This window comes from Pelophylax lessonae (genome assembly GCF_965119305.1).
Source record: "Pelophylax lessonae genome assembly, chromosome: 13".
In the NCBI taxonomy this organism is placed as follows: Eukaryota; Metazoa; Chordata; class Amphibia; order Anura; family Ranidae; genus Pelophylax; species Pelophylax lessonae.
This window is the reverse complement of record NC_138780.1, coordinates 47448927-47465614: the sequence shown is the minus strand read 5'-3', so window position 1 is coordinate 47465614 and position 16688 is coordinate 47448927. Positions and strand designations below refer to the sequence as shown.

At 43.5% G+C, this 16688-nt stretch overlaps 1 protein-coding gene across 1 annotated transcript in view; it reads right to left on the bottom strand.

Annotated features, from left to right (window-relative positions):
- Nucleotides 1–1434: 1434 nt before the first annotated feature.
- Nucleotides 1435–16688, bottom strand: part of LOC309569171 (uncharacterized protein) — a gene marked incomplete at both ends in the record, with an annotated part of 47921 nt that continues 32667 nt past the window's right edge. The window contains 2 exons of the mRNA XM_082274931.1: nt 1435–2426; nt 4489–4568. Coding sequence (XP_082131057.1) covers nt 1435–2426; nt 4489–4568 — 1072 coding nt within the window. The remainder of the gene's footprint in view (nt 2427–4488; nt 4569–16688) is intronic.

Below are 16688 nucleotides of genomic sequence, written 5' to 3'. Positions count from 1 at the left end.
AAGATACCCAACACCATCCTGAAGAAAAATGAAAAAGCATTAAGGTAAAAAGAATTCAGCACAGCCATTTGATTCTTTCCCCAAGATAAGGCAGCTAGAGGTTATCTAAGTCATTGATTGCCCACCAAAATCTACTCTGTCTCCTACCTGAAATTCTTGTGCAGAGGCTTTTGCTTTTCTAGGCTGTTAGTCATTCTTCATATTGGATTCTCGCTCCTGTGGCATTGATGTAAACTTCCCAGGGTGGTTGTTTTTCCACTATTGGTGTTACCATTCTATATATCTCTACCTTTGTTTGCCAGCAAATTATTTCTCTATCTGTCTTTAAGGAAAGCCTTATCTTTTGTATGGGTAGCAGCCTAATAATGCAATCAAATCAAGTTTTATTGTAGGTGCAAACACATGTTTTTATATTATTTAAATTGTGATTTTGGTGCACTCTGTATTTTCTGATTTTTTAGGATTATTATCTGACTCTACCCAATGATAAAAAATATATAGGATGTGCTGCGCTAACCCAAAAAAGTGCAAAGCAGCTGACACACTCAACCAACATAAGTTGCATCAAACTGATAAATACAAACAAATGTGCAGCGCTAAACAGGTGATAAGTAAAAAATCATAAAATCAACAAAGGTGATGAAATGCATAAAAAGTCCATAAAGAAAAAAGTCCCCAGTGAAAAACGTGAAAGTTTCCAAGGTGATGTGAATGATCCAAATGGACAGCAGATCCCAACACCGATAGAGGAGACAATTAATATGCACTCACCAGAAAAGATGGACCCAAATTATCGTACGATAAATGGGTAAGATAGGCTCATAGAATAACAGATGAATCTTCCGCTGGTGGCTAAAATTCCAGATGCTTGAGTTTGCAATCACCGGATGAGCGTGGTGAGGTAGTAATAAACTCATTCCCCAAGTGACATGTAAGGAAATATCCAAAACAAAGCAAACATAGTGTAATACCGCTTAAAATGTATTTAGAAACAAAAAAGGGGTACACTTACAAACGACCAGGAACTTTAGGGAGCATGTAAAAGACACACAATGCAGGCAGCCTTTGGCATGGTCCTAGCTGTCTGAGGCAAAATACTGACGCGTTTAATCAAATGTGGTTTTCTCAAAGGCAAATGCCACATTTACCTTTGAGAAAATTACATTTTATGAAACGCGTCAGTATTTTGCCTCAGACAGCTAGGACCATGCCAAAGACTGCCTGCATTGTAAAAAATAAATATAAAACAAATATAAATACATGCAGTACATCCAAATAAATAATCATTATCATGATTAGGGTTAGGTAAAACCCTAACTCTTGAAAACAGTTCTTAATCATTTGGTTTACTTTTTTCGTAAGCATATTAAACATTAAGCTTTATGTTTTTACTGAATTACTTTTTCTTTTATTTAAAAATTTTATTTAAGGATTTTAATGATATGTTCTAACACAAAATGTCTTTTTGATGCTTCCTTTGATATCCTTGTTTCTTATGCTGTAGATCATAGGATTCAGTAATGGAATTATTACTGTATATAGTATGGACACAATTCTGTCTTGTTCTGCAGAGTAACTGGATCTTGATCTTAAGTGCATAAACATGACAGTGCCGTAATAAAGAGAGACTACCGATATGTGAGAGGCACAAGTTGAAAAGGCCTTCTGCCTTTCCTTGATTGACTGGGTCTTTAGAACAGTCAAGGTAATGCAGAAATAAGATACAAATATCAACAAGCAAGAGCCAAGAGCAATTAAGACACCAGAGATATATTCTGCTACTACATTAAGCCAAATATCACTACAAGAGAGTCGTAGAAGTGGTGGCATTTCGCAGAAAAAATGGCTAATGTGGTTGGACTTGCAGTATGGCAACTGGAAGGTGAGAAAAGTCAAGATGAATGAGTTTACAAAACTGATGATCCAACAAGTAGCAGAGAGCCGTAGGCAGAGCTTTCTGTCCATAATAGTAGTGTATTGTAAAGGCTTGCAAATAGCAGTATACCTATCATAGGCCATAACAGCCAATATTAAGCACTCTGTGGCTCCTAATGCTAAATGAAAATACATCTGGGAAGCACATCCCAACAAGCTAATACTTCGGTTCCTTGATATTGTGTTAGCCAACATTTTTGGCACCACAGTTGAGCAAAAGCAAACGTCAATGAAAGCAAGGTTACATAGAAAAAAGTACATGGGTGTCTGAAGTTGGTAATAAAGCCTTACCATGAGGATCAGTAGAAGGTTTCCAGACAATATAAGCATGTACATCAGAGAAAAGAAGAGAAAAAAGAAGATTTTTAGACCAAGGGTGTTAGATAATCCAAGTAGGATGAAGTTTCTTACAAAGGTTTGATTAGTATTCTCTAAAGCATTCATCAACATGGCTTTAAGTTGCAGATATGTGTAATGATGATATTGAAGACCTAGAAAAAAATGTATGTATAATTTTTCTCCAATTGGAGAATTTTATTCATGATTTTAATATGCATAATATTTTACCATATCTTCTCTGTATATCCTTATTCCTCCCACTCCTCAGCCACCACTTATACTTACCTGAGCGCGATCAGGTAGGCCATTGGCTCCTGTTGCTGTCAATCACAGTCAGAGCGGAGAGACCAATGGCGGGGCCAAGTTGTGTTGTTTGTGTCAATAGAAAAAAAGCAGGTCTTGCATAATGAGTGCAAGGTAAGCTTTAAATTCCCTTGCAGAATAGTGCAATCAAATATTTGAGTGACACTACAATCTGGTTTTAAAAAAAAAAAGTCTATTCAAGTATGTATGCTTAATATAAAAAGGTACTTTCTTTTGCTTTCAGCCTTCTTCAAGTCTCCGCATTCCTTTGTTTTTGCTGTTGTGATCAGACTTCCTGTTAGAGGGTGGCTATGTTTGTTCTCCATAGGCCCACTGTATGTAGGAAAGTAACCATCCATGAAAATGACCACTATGGAAGAGGTCCATAAAGACATGGATGAGCGAGCTTGGGGTGGAGGAACTTGACTGGCCTGCACAGAGTCCTGAACTCAACGGGATATTACATAGTTACATAGTTACATATATAGTAGGTGAGGTTGAATAAAGACAAGTCCATCCAGTTCAACCTGTGTAGGTGTGTGTGGCTGTAATCATCTCACATAGCCCTGAATGTTCTGATCCTTGAGATGTACATCTAAGAGTCTTTTGAAAGCCACCATACTTCCCGCAGAAACCACCTCTTGTGGTAGAGAATTCCACAATCTTGTAGCCCTAGAACTCCTTTGGGATGAATTTGAGCAGAGACTGCGAGTCAAGCCTTTTGGTCCAACATCAGTGCCTGACCTCAAAAATGGCCTCCTGGAAGAATGAAAAAAGTGGTCACCGCCTCCACCTATAACTGGTCTTAGTGGTAAGGAGCACTGGGAGGGCGGACACAGATCAAAAAAACGAAGAGATTTCCATTCACAACTTACCAACCAGCCAGCGACCAACCAAATTGACCTGTCTAACAGTATGCGTTAAAAACAGGGGTTTGGTTGCACACATTTGCAAATACATGCATAAACTGCAGGCCCCAACAAGGCACCCTGTGATCTGCAGTCCCTAACTCTACAATTTAAAGAGTCTCTACAATGAGAGCACATGCATTTAATGGGATAGATGGAGGACAGGTGACTAGAGGGAGCCCACCCCTCCTTAAAGGCACAGGGTCACACTGAACACCCAGCACATCGCACAATGGCGGCAAAGGTGTCAGTGCGTTGCCTGGCTCAATATAGATATCAATAATGCAAAAAGTGGTCACTGCCTCCACCTATAACTGGTCTTAGTGGTAAGGAGCTGCAGATACAGGGTGCCTTGTCGGGGCCTGCAGCTTACGCATGTATTTACAACCAAACCCCTGTTTTTAACGCATACTGTTAGACAGGTCAATTCGGTTGGTCGCTGACTGGTTGGTAAGTTGTGACTGGAAATATCTTCAATTTTTTGATCTCCTGGAAGAATGGATGGTAAAACATTCCCATAGACACCCTCTTAAAATGTGTGGACAGCCTTCCCTGAAGAGTTAAAACTGTTATAGCTGCAAAGGGTGGGCCAACTCAATATTGAACACTACAGACTAAGACTGGGATGCCATTAAAGATCTGTGCTTGTAAAGGCAGGTGTCCCAATATTTTTGACAATATAGTGTATGTGTCAATAATATGACACATACACTATATTGTATGTGTATGTATATGTGTATATATTTGATGTTTTGGAGTGCCATTAAGGCAATAACATAGTATATGGAACATGTATGTCAACTTATTGATAAGACTTAGGCTAGAAGTGTCTTAATGTTCTATACATTTGAGCATTTAATTTGAGATATGCTTTAAAATATCAGAAGTATTTTGATATATGTGATCTAAGATCTATATAAATTGGGTGTTGTTTGTTCAAACATGTAAATAAAAGGGCTATATGTACTTTCTGATTTCTGTCAGGACACTTGTATTGCTATACTGCTGGCTACAGACAATAAAATTAGCTGAGGACACTTCTCTCTTTCCCTTTTGAATATCTTCAACACAGAGAAATATATTCTGTAGGAAAACAAAATAAAAAAATGTCAAAAAGTTTTGCAAGGGGTTTATATGCAATATAAAATAAAATATTAATATTTTATTATTAATATGATAATAATATTATATATATATATATATATATATATATATATATATATATATATATATATATATATATTTACAAAGTATATTAATATTAATATATAATAATATTTTGGACCAGATTTTTACTCTACAAAAACAAAGTCATTTTTTTTACCTTAGTACAAGGAAGACTAATAATCTTTTTTACAATACTCAAGTGTACCTTTGATAAAATAATTTTATAATAATTAAAAATTCCAGGCGTCAGTGATCCTTAGATCATTACATTTTTTTTTATCAAATCATTTCTCTAAAATGTGACTTGAACAAGCAAGTGAGTTTAGTATTTATCATGAGTCCAATTTGAAAAAACAAATGGTGTGAAAAAACAATGTGTAGAACAAAAAAGCCTAAAGCAAAAATATAAAGAAAATATTACAATTAATCCTACAGATTACACAGAAGATATGAAGTTAAATGATGTTTTTTTTTTTTTTTTTTTTTTTTTTTCACAAAACCACTGCTTCACATATAAAAAAAATGTTGGCACCCAAAAGCCCTAAAAATGCAATTTTGTTTTGATCACAAATACTGAGTGTATTAATATAATAAGGGACACAGATAAAAAAAATATATCAATACTGTGAGAGTAGTACAATTATTTTTATATATGCTTATGATCATGCATATTGGGCAAGCTACAATATAAAACAGCTTGTAATTTAAGATTAAAAAGAGTCAATGGATATAAATCATGTGTTTTCTTCTTTGGTTCTTTTTTGTTTGGTTAAAATATGTTGAAATTATATTTGTGGAATATCCACAAAGCTTTGTACACTATGAATGCTACTTAAGTAGATGAGAATATATGTATGCTGAAGTGAATTCAGCAATAACAACTGAGGCTTTAAATAGGTTTTATGATAAGCATAATCTTTCAAGATCCATGGAGTGTAAAAACATAAAAAAAAGAGAATGGGTTGGAGAGTTTAAATTCCCAACCCAATTACAATTGTGTTGTGTGTTACATAGTTACAAAGTTAGTGAGGTTGAAAAAAAACATCAGTCCATCCAGTTCAACCTATGATGTGTGTGTGTGTTTGCTGTTAACTGTTCATTGTATACCCCTGTATGTTGCGGTCTTTAAGGTGCCCATCTAAAAGTTTTTTGAAACTATAGATACTCCCTGCTGATACTACTGTTTGTGGAAGAGAATTCCACATCCTTACTGCTCTGACAGTAAAGAACCCCTTACGCAGTTTTAGGGTAAACCGTTTTTCTTCTAGTTTTAGTGAGTTCCCCCTGTGTTCTATTGAATAAGTTCAAAGTGTTCAAAGTATTATTTATAGGATTCAGCTTTAAAGATAGATTTTATTATTACTTTAATTCATAAAGGATTCTTAAATACATTTTAGTTATTTTTTACAAAATGCATGAACATATTTTATTGCAGACAGAAACCCTTTAACCACTTCCTGACCAGCCGTCATCGATATATGGCGGCAGGTTCCCATTCTCTCAGAGATTGATACAGAGCTCCTGTGTTCCTCCTATTTAGGATCACAGGTCTCTTTGTTGATTCCATAAGCCCATCCCCCTCACAGTTAGAAAACACCCCCTAGGCTTACATTCAACCCTTTGATCACCCTTGGGTTAACCCCTTCCCTGCCAGTATCAGTATTGCAGTAACAGTGCATATTTTTAGCACTGATTACTAGAGATGGCCTTGCGGTTCGCGGCAAACTTTGCTCGTTCACGGTCCGCCGATATTGCAAACATATGGCGTTGTTCACGGCAGCCATATTAGTTTACATTGGGTAGAACTTTGACTCATGACACATCCATCAGGTGGAACAAGACAGCCAATTGAGACATTTCAGCACATGGACATACCCCCTACCTTATAAATAGACCTGACCTGGCTGCCATGTTACATTCTGTTTTTTGTCAGTGTTGGGAGAGGTTTGCTGTGGGGAGCAGGGACAGATTTTCAGGGACAGATTTTCAGTGACACAGATTGCTCTGTTATAGGTCCACAAAAGTCCTTTTAAGGGCTGGTATTAGGGTATAGGTGTACTATCTATATTGTCTCTTTTGTCAGCGTAGGGAGAGGTTTGCTGTGCGGAACAGGGACAGATTATCAGTGACACATATTGCTCTGTTATAGGACCACAAAAGTCTGTTCAAGGACTGGTATTTGGTATAGGGGTACTATTCCTTGGTGTGCACTATATAGGGGTGTAATACACTTATAATATACTTTGTAATATAGAAAGCATATTATAGTGGATTTGTATTGTGCATTGTGCAGCATTGTGACTGGTGTGGTGAGCGTTTCTGCAGTGATACTACAACTACAAACAGTGACAAAAGCACTTTTAAAAAAGTATTATAACTGGTGTAATAGACCAGTGGACCCCCTAAATGACAGATTGAAGCAGGGTTTTATCTAACAATATACTTTTATAACAGTGTATTTGGGTACTGCAAAAATGTTGCCTCTTTAGCTGCGTTAACTGTACTACACACAGTGACAACAGTTACTGGTCAATTTTTTTGTAGAACTGGTGTGATAGACCAGTGGCCCCCCAATACCACAGATTGAAGCGGGGTGTTATCTAACAGTATGCTTTTATAACAGCATATTTTTGTCCTACAAAATTGTACTCTTTTGCTGCGTTAACTCTGCTACACACAGTGCCAAACTTACTGGCCAATTTTTTTGTATAACTGGTGTGATAAACCAGTGCCCCCTGAATACCACAGATTGAAGTGGGGTGTTATCTAACAGTATACTTTTCATAACAGTGTATTTGTGTCCTGCAAAAATATTGCCTCTTTTGCTGCGTTGACTCTGCTACACACAGTGCCAAACTTACTGGCCAATTTTTTGCATAACTAGTGTGATAAACCAGTGCCCTTCCCCCAATACCACAGATTGAAGTGGGGTGTTATCTAAGAGTATACTTTTATAAGTGTATTTGTGTCCTGCAAAAATATTGCCTCTTTTGCTGGGTTAACTCTGCTAAACACAGTGCCAAACTTACTGGCCACATTTTTGTATAACTGGTGTGATAGACCAGTGGCCCCCCAATACCACAGTATACTTTTATAAGTGTATTTGTGTCCTGCAAAAATTTTGCCTCTTTTGCTGCGTTAACTGTGCTATACACAGTGGCAACAGTTACTGGCCAATTTTTTGTAGAACTGGTGTAATAGACCAGTGGCCCCCCAAAACCACAGATTGAAGCAGGGTGTTATATACCTTCTTCCACATATACTGCGCTTCTCTAGAGACTTTTGTCACAGGGTCATCTAAAAATGACAGGCAGAGGAAGAGACAGGCCCTTACACAGGGGTGGTAGGGGTAGGGCAGGAGCAGTATGTCGGGGCCAAAGTGTGACATTTCAGAAGGTGTGTTTGATTACATCAAAGGATGCACCAGACTTGGTTGAGTGGCTCACTCAGCCTTCCTCTTCTGCACCCTCCTCATCCTCTCTATCTGCACCCTCTTCACTCTCTGCTGTGTGCACCCCCAAAGACACCACCACCAACACCACCACCACCACCACCATATACCCTCCGCTTGAGTCACTGGAATTATTTTCCGATCCATCACAAGACATTTGCGATGCGCAGCCATTGTTGGCATCGGATCAGGAAGAGGAGGTAGCAACAGCCGCCACTCAGCAGTATGACGACAGTACCCAGATCAGCCCAAGGAGGTTGGTCCCCGCTGTTGCTGCCTACTCCGAGATCTCAAATGATTGTGGTGGGGAAGGTGACGTCGATGATGACGTGTCTACGGATGCCACGTGGGTGCCCACAAGAGAGGAAGAGGAGGGGAGTTCAGAGGGAGAGATGGACCAGCAGATAGGGAGGAGAAGCAGGCGGAACTTACATTGCACAGGAGGGACAAAGCAGACTGCTAATGTATCAGGAGTGAGCTATCAATCAAGTACAGTCACATCTGGTGCTCCCAGGATGCCGGCACATGGCTCTGCAGTGTGAGCTTTTTTTAATGTGTCCGTTGCTGACAATACTGTTGCCATCTGCAGCCTTTGCAGTCAACGCATAAGTCGCGGTAAGCCAAACACTCACCTAGAGACGACCGTCTTAAGATGGCACCTGGACTCCCATCACCGAGCCCAGTGGGAGCAATGCCATCAGAACCCACAAAGCCCCACTCCAGGCTTTCACTGTCCAGCCTCTTCTCCTTCTCCTCTCTCCTCACAATTGCCCTCCACTCCACCTTCCATCATGCCGTCCTCACGTTGTTCTGGAAAAAGGCAGGCTTCCGTGGCCCAAATGTTGGAGCATAAAAAAATGATGACGCCGGAAAACCCTCTTGCCCAACGGTTGACTGCTGGCTTGTCGGAACTGATAGCCTGCCAACTACTGGCATATCAACTGGTGGACTCGGAGGCCTTTCGGAAATTTGTGGCCATTGGAACACCACAATGGAATATCCCAGGAAGGAAATATTTCTCACAGAAGGGCATTCCAAAACTTTATGGCCATGTTCAGCGGCAAGTGAATGTATCTCTGGCACACAGTGTCGGTGCCAAGATACATCTGACCACAGACACATGGTCTAGCAAATACTGGCAGGGAAGGTATATAACTTTTACTGCCCACTGGGTGAACCTTCTGACGGCTGTCAAGCATGTAACCTGTGGCACCCGTGTAGATTTGGTTTTACCGCCATGGATTGCATGCAGGCCTGCCTCTTCTTCTCCTCCTCCTACTCCATCCTCCCTCTCCTCCTCAGCTGACTTCTCCTTTTCTGCTACTACCGTCTCTTCCGCTGTGCCGCCCAAGATCCCCAGAACCTATTCCACATGCCAGGTAAGATATTGCCATGCTGTGCTGCGTCTGTTGTGCCTTGAAGCCAAGAGCCACGCTGGTCCTGCACTCCTTTCAGCTTTGCGTTCACAGGCAGATCAGTGGCTGACACTGCTCAATTTGACAGTTGGTAAAGTGGTGTGCGACAACGGTGCCAATCTACTGTGCGTGCTGAAACAGGGCAACATTACACACGTGCCATGCATGACACACGTCCTGAACTTGGTCGTGCAGTGATTAGTTTCCAAATACCCAGGGGTCCAGGACGTCTTGCGGCAGGCCAGGAAAATCTCGGGCCATTTCAGAAGATCTTACACAGCCATGGCTCACCTTGCTGACATTCAGCGGCAACACAATCTGCCCGTCAAACGTCTTATTTGTGACTGCCCGACGCAATGGAACTCAACCTTGTATATGCTTGATAGGCTGCTCCAGCAGAAACGTGCAATTAATGACTACCTGTATGAACTCTGCGGCGGGACAGGTTCTGGGGAGCTTGGGTTTTTTTCACAATGCCAGTGGCTGCTCATGCGCGACGCATGCATACTTCTGCGGCCATTTGATGAGATCACCAAACAGGTCAGTCACGACCAGGGCGTCATCAGTGACATCGTACATTACACCTTCTTTCTGGAGCGTGCATTGCGTCGTGTCATTGATCAAGCCATCGAGGAGCAGGAGCAGGAAAATGAGGAAGTCGCAATGTTGGATGAATTCCCAGGGGGTGCTACTCCATCTGAGACAAGTCAACAACAGGAGTCTGAAGAGAAGTCAGAGGAGAATGGTGCCGGGGCGGATGAGGAGGAGCAAGAAGATCATGCTTTAAACCTTTCTGGGATCCCTGGTGTTGTCCGTGGATGGGGGGAGGAGAACGAGGACGACATTATCCTGGATGATGAGCAGGAGCCAGGCCACTACACTGCTTCCAGTTTAGTGCAAATTAGGGCCTTCATGCTCCAGTGTTTTAAGAGGGACCCCTGTATAAAAAGCATGAAGGGCAAGGACCAGTACTGGGTGGCAACGTACTTAGACCCCCGGTACAAACAAAAAATGGCAGAAATGTTACCACCACCACCATCACAGAGGGCGGTCAGAATGCAGCACTTCCAGGCCTTGCTTCGAGAAATGCTGCATTCTGCTTTTGCGTTTGCTGGCAGAGGAATTTCCACTCACAGAGAAACAGTTGCGGGTACCAATGCAACAGCGCCTGCAAGAAGAGGGTGTTTTGAATGTGTTGGTCACTTCAGATATGAGATCATTCTTGGAGCCGACCCATCGACAGCTGTACTCCGGATCCAGCATCAGGGAACGCCTAGACTGAGAAGTGTCCAACTACATCGGGTTAATGGCCGATGTGGATGCTCTGATGTGGATGCGGATGTGGATGCTCTGAGGAGTGATGAACCCCTGGACAACTGGGTGGGCAGGCTTGACCTCTGGCCAGAGCTGGCACAATTTACAATGGAACTTTTGGCTTGCCCCCATCCAGTGTCCTGTCCTAAAGGACGTTTAGCGCAGCAGGCGGGATAAACGCACTCGCCTAGCTCATGAGAGTGTTGACTACCTCACATTTATAAAAATGAATGAGGCATGGATCTCAGAGGAATTCAACACATGTGACCAGTAGACCATGTTTGATTAAAATTCCTCATGACAGGCCACAAATATCCGCCAGACCACCATCCACCCACAACAATTCATGGTCCTTGTCTTTGGTAAATACAGCGGCATAAAAGGCATTTTATGTCCATGGAATGCCTAATTTTTGGGGCCTTTCATGGCCAACAATTATTTATCCTGTCAATGCCTAATGTACCTCCAGCCACAGAATACAACATTCTTTGCTGTCAGGTAAACGCATGTGGGCTAATTTTTGGGGCCTGTACTGCCCGACACTTACTTTATCCTGTGAATGCCTAATTATTCAGACTGGAATTGAAAAGCAATGGGTCTGTAAACGTTCCTCTAAATTGTGGAACGGATGCGGACCCATTTTACAGACCTGTAAATGGACCCTATATGTATTTGACATGTATTTACCAGCTGCTGCCAGTTCTGGCTGATTTAGAAAAAAAATAATAATTTTTTATGGCAACTTTTCCAATAGCAATACTTTTGGTATGTCAGTGTCCATGTTGTGGGACTATGTGTGCACAGCTAGTAAATATTTTGTGGCTGCAGATATGACCTGGAGGTTTTTAATGTTCGCCTGCCATTAAAGTGAATGGGGTCCGCCGAAAACTTGTAGTTCGCGAACATTTGAAAGTTTGCAGATGGCGTTCGCGAACCGCCCCGTCCAATGTTCGTCCATCACTATTCACCTGACAGCAAGAACTTGGTTTTCTGTGGCTGGAGGTAGATTAGGCATTCACAGGATACAAAAGTAAGTGTCGGCCAGTTCAGGCCCCAAAAATTAGCCCACAGGCATTCACCTGACAGCAAAGACCTTGGTTTTCTGTGGCTTGAGGTACATTAGGCCTTCACAAGATTCAGAAGTAAGTGTTGGCCAGTACAGGCCCAAAAAATTCGCCAACAGACGTTCACCTGACAGCAAAGAACTTTGTATCCTGTGGCTGGAGGTACATTAGGCATTTACAGGATACAGAAGTAAGTGTCGGCCAGTACAGGCCCCAAAAATTAGCCCACATGGGTTTACCTGACAGCTAAGAACGTTGTATTCTGTGGCTGAAGGTACATTAGGCATTTACAGGATACAGAAGTAAGTGTCGGCCAGTACAGGCCCCAAAAATTAGCCCACAGGCATCCACCTGACAGCAAAGAACTTGGTTTTCTTTGTCTGGAGGTACATTAGGCATTCACAGGATACAGATGTAAGTGTCGGCCAGTACAGGCCCCAGGTACATCAGGCATTCACAGGATAAATAAGTGTCGGCCATTACAGGCCCCAAATATTAGGCATTCAACTTATATAAAAGACCTTTTATGCCGCTGTATTTACCTAAGACAGGGACCATGAATTGTTATGGGTGGTGGTGGATATTTGTGGGCTGTCATGAGGAATTTGAATGAAACATGGTCTACTGGTCAGTGGTCACATGTGCTGAATTCCTCCGAGATCCATGCCTCATTCAGGCAAGTGCGCTTATAGGTCACGATCACCCCTGCTGCACTGAATGTCCATTCGGACAGGACACTGGGCGAGGGGCAAGCCAATAGTTCCATTGCAAATTGTGCAAGCTCTGGCCAGAGGTCAAGCCTGCCCACCCAGTAGTCCAGGGGTTCATCACTTCTCAGAGCGTCCATATCGGCCGTTAACCCGATCTAGTCGGACACCTGTCAGTCTAGGCATTCCCTGATGCTGGATCCGGAGTACAGCTGTCGATGGGTCGGCTCAAAGAAGGATCTCATATCAGAAGTGACCAACAAACCGCCCTCTGCTTGTAGGCGCTGTTGGATTGCTACCGGCAACTGTTTCTCTGTGAGTAGAAATTCCTCTGCCAGCGCACGCAAAAGCAGAATGCAGCATTTCCTGAAGCAAGGCCTGGAAGTGCTGCATTCTGGCAGCCCTCTGTGATGGTGGTAACATTTCCACCATCTTTTGTTTGTACCGGGGGTCTAAGTACGTTGCCACCCAGTACAGGTCCTTACCCTTTATGCTTTTTATACGGGGGTCCCTCTTAAAACACTGGAGCATGAAGGTCCCCATTTGCACTAAACTGGAAGTGGTGTAGTGGCCTGGCTCCTGCTCATCATCCAGGATAATGTTGTCCTCGTTCTCCTCCCCCCATCCACGGACAACACCAGGGATCCCAGAAAGGTTTAAAGCATGCTCTTCTTGCTCCTCCTCATCCGCCATGGCACCATTCTCCTCTGACTCCTCTTCAGACTCCTGTTGTTGTGTATAAAATTAAATAAGTGCGCAGGATCAATAGTGTGAATAGCTGCAACCTTCGAACCAAATGGTGATAAAATTGTGTAGAAAAGAAATCAGGTGCGCTAAAATTCACTAGTGTCACAAATCAGGAAAAGGTGTGACACTATAATGAGTGTCCCCCATATACCTGTGATGTGTTTCCAAAATTGATGTGCACTTGAACGGGTGTACAGTAAATACTATGCACCCTGGTGCATATACTTGGGTGTGTTATGGTGAATAGGTGATGATAAATGGATAATGTGATACCAACATAAGCCAACAAAGTGCACAAGTAATTCAAAGAAAAAGTGTCCAATATTTCAATGGTTGCCACCTCAGTGTATAGTCCATATACATATAAAAGTGCGTAAAGTCCCAATCGTCCCCTCACAGGCTAAAGTAAAATCCACTCTGTGGGTTCCTCTAGATCCGTGGGGTGCAGATGGGTGGATTAGCCCCTTACCATAGAGAAAAGAGGTTAAGGACGGATAATCAGCCCAGTAGTGTCTTGGGAATTCAGGGAGGTCACCGTGAAATAATCAGATAGTAAGTGTGGCCTCTTACCGGATCGCTCAAACCAAAAGGCGACTGTCTCACTGATCTTTCGGTATCTCAACCCAATCCCGGTCCACTCTTGTTCTGGGTGTTACTCTCCGCACAGGTGAGGGCTTCCACGTGTATCTCACAGAAACAGAATCAGACCATAGCGCAGTACCTTTGACAATTTATTAAAACAAAAGTATCCAGTGCACTTACAGTTAGATGTTAACTAATGGACACAGGAAACCGATACCAATATTGGAGAGGCCGTGGCCGCCTGCAGTGCGGTCCTCGGCAACTTGCAATGACGATGCGGCGCTCCTCTGTGACGCGTTTCCACTAAACAGTCGTCTACGGAAATAGGAGTCAACTCCTGTTGTTGACTTGTCTCAGATTGAGTAGCCCCCCCTGGGAATTCATCCAGCATTGTGACTTCCTCATCTTCCTGCTCCAGCTCCTCGATGGCTTGATCAATGGCACTACGCAATGCATGCTCCAGAAAGAAGGCGTAAGTAACAATGTCACTGATGGCGCCCTGGCTGTGACTGACCAGTTTGGTGATCACATCAAATGGCTGCAGAAGTCTGCATGCCTCGCGCATGAGCAGCCACTGGCGCGGTGAAAAATACCCAAGCTCCCCAGAACCTGTCCTGCCGCAGAGTTCATACAGGTAGTCATTAACTGCACGTTTTTGCTGGAGCAGCCTATCAAGCATATACAAAGTTGAGTTTCATCGCGTCGGGAAGTCACAAATAAGACGTCTGACGGTCAGGTTGTGTCGCCACTGAATGTCAGCAAAGCGAGCCATGGCTGTGTAAGATTTTCTGAAATGGCCCGAGATTTTCCTGGCCTGCCGCAAGACGTCCTGGACCCCTGGGTATTTGACAACGAATCGCTGCACGACCAAGTTCAGGATGTGTGCCATGCATGGCACGTGTGTAATTTTGCCCTGTTTCAGCACGCTCAGCAGATTGGCACCGTTGTCGCACACCACTTTACCAAATGTCAAATTGAGTGGTGTCAGCCACTGATCTGCCTGTGAATGCAAAGCTGAAATGAGTGCAGGACCAGTGTGGCTCTTGGCTTCCAGGCACAACATACGCAGCACAGCATGGCAACGTCTCACCTGGCATGTCAAATAGGTTCTGGGGATCTTTGGCGGTGCAGTGGAAGAGACGGTTGCAGCGGAAAAGTAGGAGTCAGCCGAGGAGGAGAGGGAGGATGGAGGAGTAGGAGAAGAGGCAGGCCTGCATGAAATCCGTAGCGGTAAAACCAAATCTACACGGGTGCCATGAGTTACATGCTTGATGGCCGTCAGAAGGTTCACCCAGGGGGCAGTAAAAGTCATATATCTTCCCTGCCCGTGTTTGCTAGACCACGTGTCTGTGGTCAGATGTATCTTGGCACCGACACTTTGTGCCAGAGATACATTCACTTGCCGCTGAACATGGCCATATAGTTCTGGGATGCCCTTCTGCGAGAAATATTTCCTTCCTGGGACCTTCCATTGTGGTGTTCCAATGGCCACAATTTTTCTAAAAGCCTCCGAGTCCACCAGTTTATATGGCAGTAGTTGGCGGGCTATCAGTTTCGACAAGCCAGTGGTCAACTGTTGGGCAAGAGGGTTATCCGGCGTCATCATTTTTTTACGCTCCAACATTTGGGCCACGGAAACCTGCCCTTTTCCAGAAAAACTTGAGAATGGCATGATGGAAGGTGGAGTGGAGGACAATTGTGAGGAGAGAGGAGAAGGAGAAAAAGAGGCTGGACGGTGAGAGCCTGGAGTGGGGCTTTGTGGGTTCTGACGGCGTTGATCCCACTGGGTTTGGTGATCCACTTGCCTTCTTAAGGCGGTCGTCCCTAGGTGAGTGTTGGGCTTACCGTGACTTATGCGTTGACTGCAAAGGCTGCAGATGGCAACACTATTGTCAACAGCGGACAGGTTAAAAAAAGCCCACACTGCGGAGCCATGTGCTGGTGTCCTGGGAGCGCCAGATGTGACCAAACATGGTTTATGTCTCGCTCTTGATACATTACCAGTCTGTTTTGTCCCTCCTGTGCAATGTAAGTTCGGCCTGCTTCTCCTCCCTATCTGCTGGTCCATCTCTCCCTCTGAATTCCCCTCCTCTTACTCTCTTGTGGGCACCCATGTGACATTCATAGACACGTCATCGTCGACGTCACCTTCCCCACCACTAACATTCAAGATCTCGGAGTAGGCAGCAACAGCGGGGACTAACCTCCTTGGGCTGATCTGGGTACTGTCGTCAGACTGCTGAGTGTCAGCTGTTGCTACCTACTCTTCCTGATCCAATGCCAACAATGGCTGCACATCGCAAAGGTCTTGTGATGGATCGGAAAATAATTCCTGTGACTCAAGCGGAGGGTATATGGTGGTGGTGGTGTTGGGGGTGGTGTCTTTGCGGGTGCACACAGCAGAGAGTGAAGAGGGTGCAGATAGAGAGGATGAGGAGGGTGCAGAAGAGGAAGGTCTCAGTAGTTAAAGAAAGTCAGATTCATATAGGTCTCCAGTGGATCCATTGAGATAACTCTCAACATAAACATGCTGCTTAAACAGAATTATGGCTAGAGTTCTTTTAGTCATAATTATCCTGTGGGTCACAGGAGGGCACCTAATTCTGCATTCCTGTGACCCAGGTGTCAGCTGATTTCACAAAGCCAGTCCTGTCAGGATCCACCCAGATGCGGTTAACTCTGTTGAGAATCTGAGCCAGCCGCTTCACTGGAGCACAGACAAGTGCTCCAGTGAGCTCAGGAGGGGCAGAGCACAG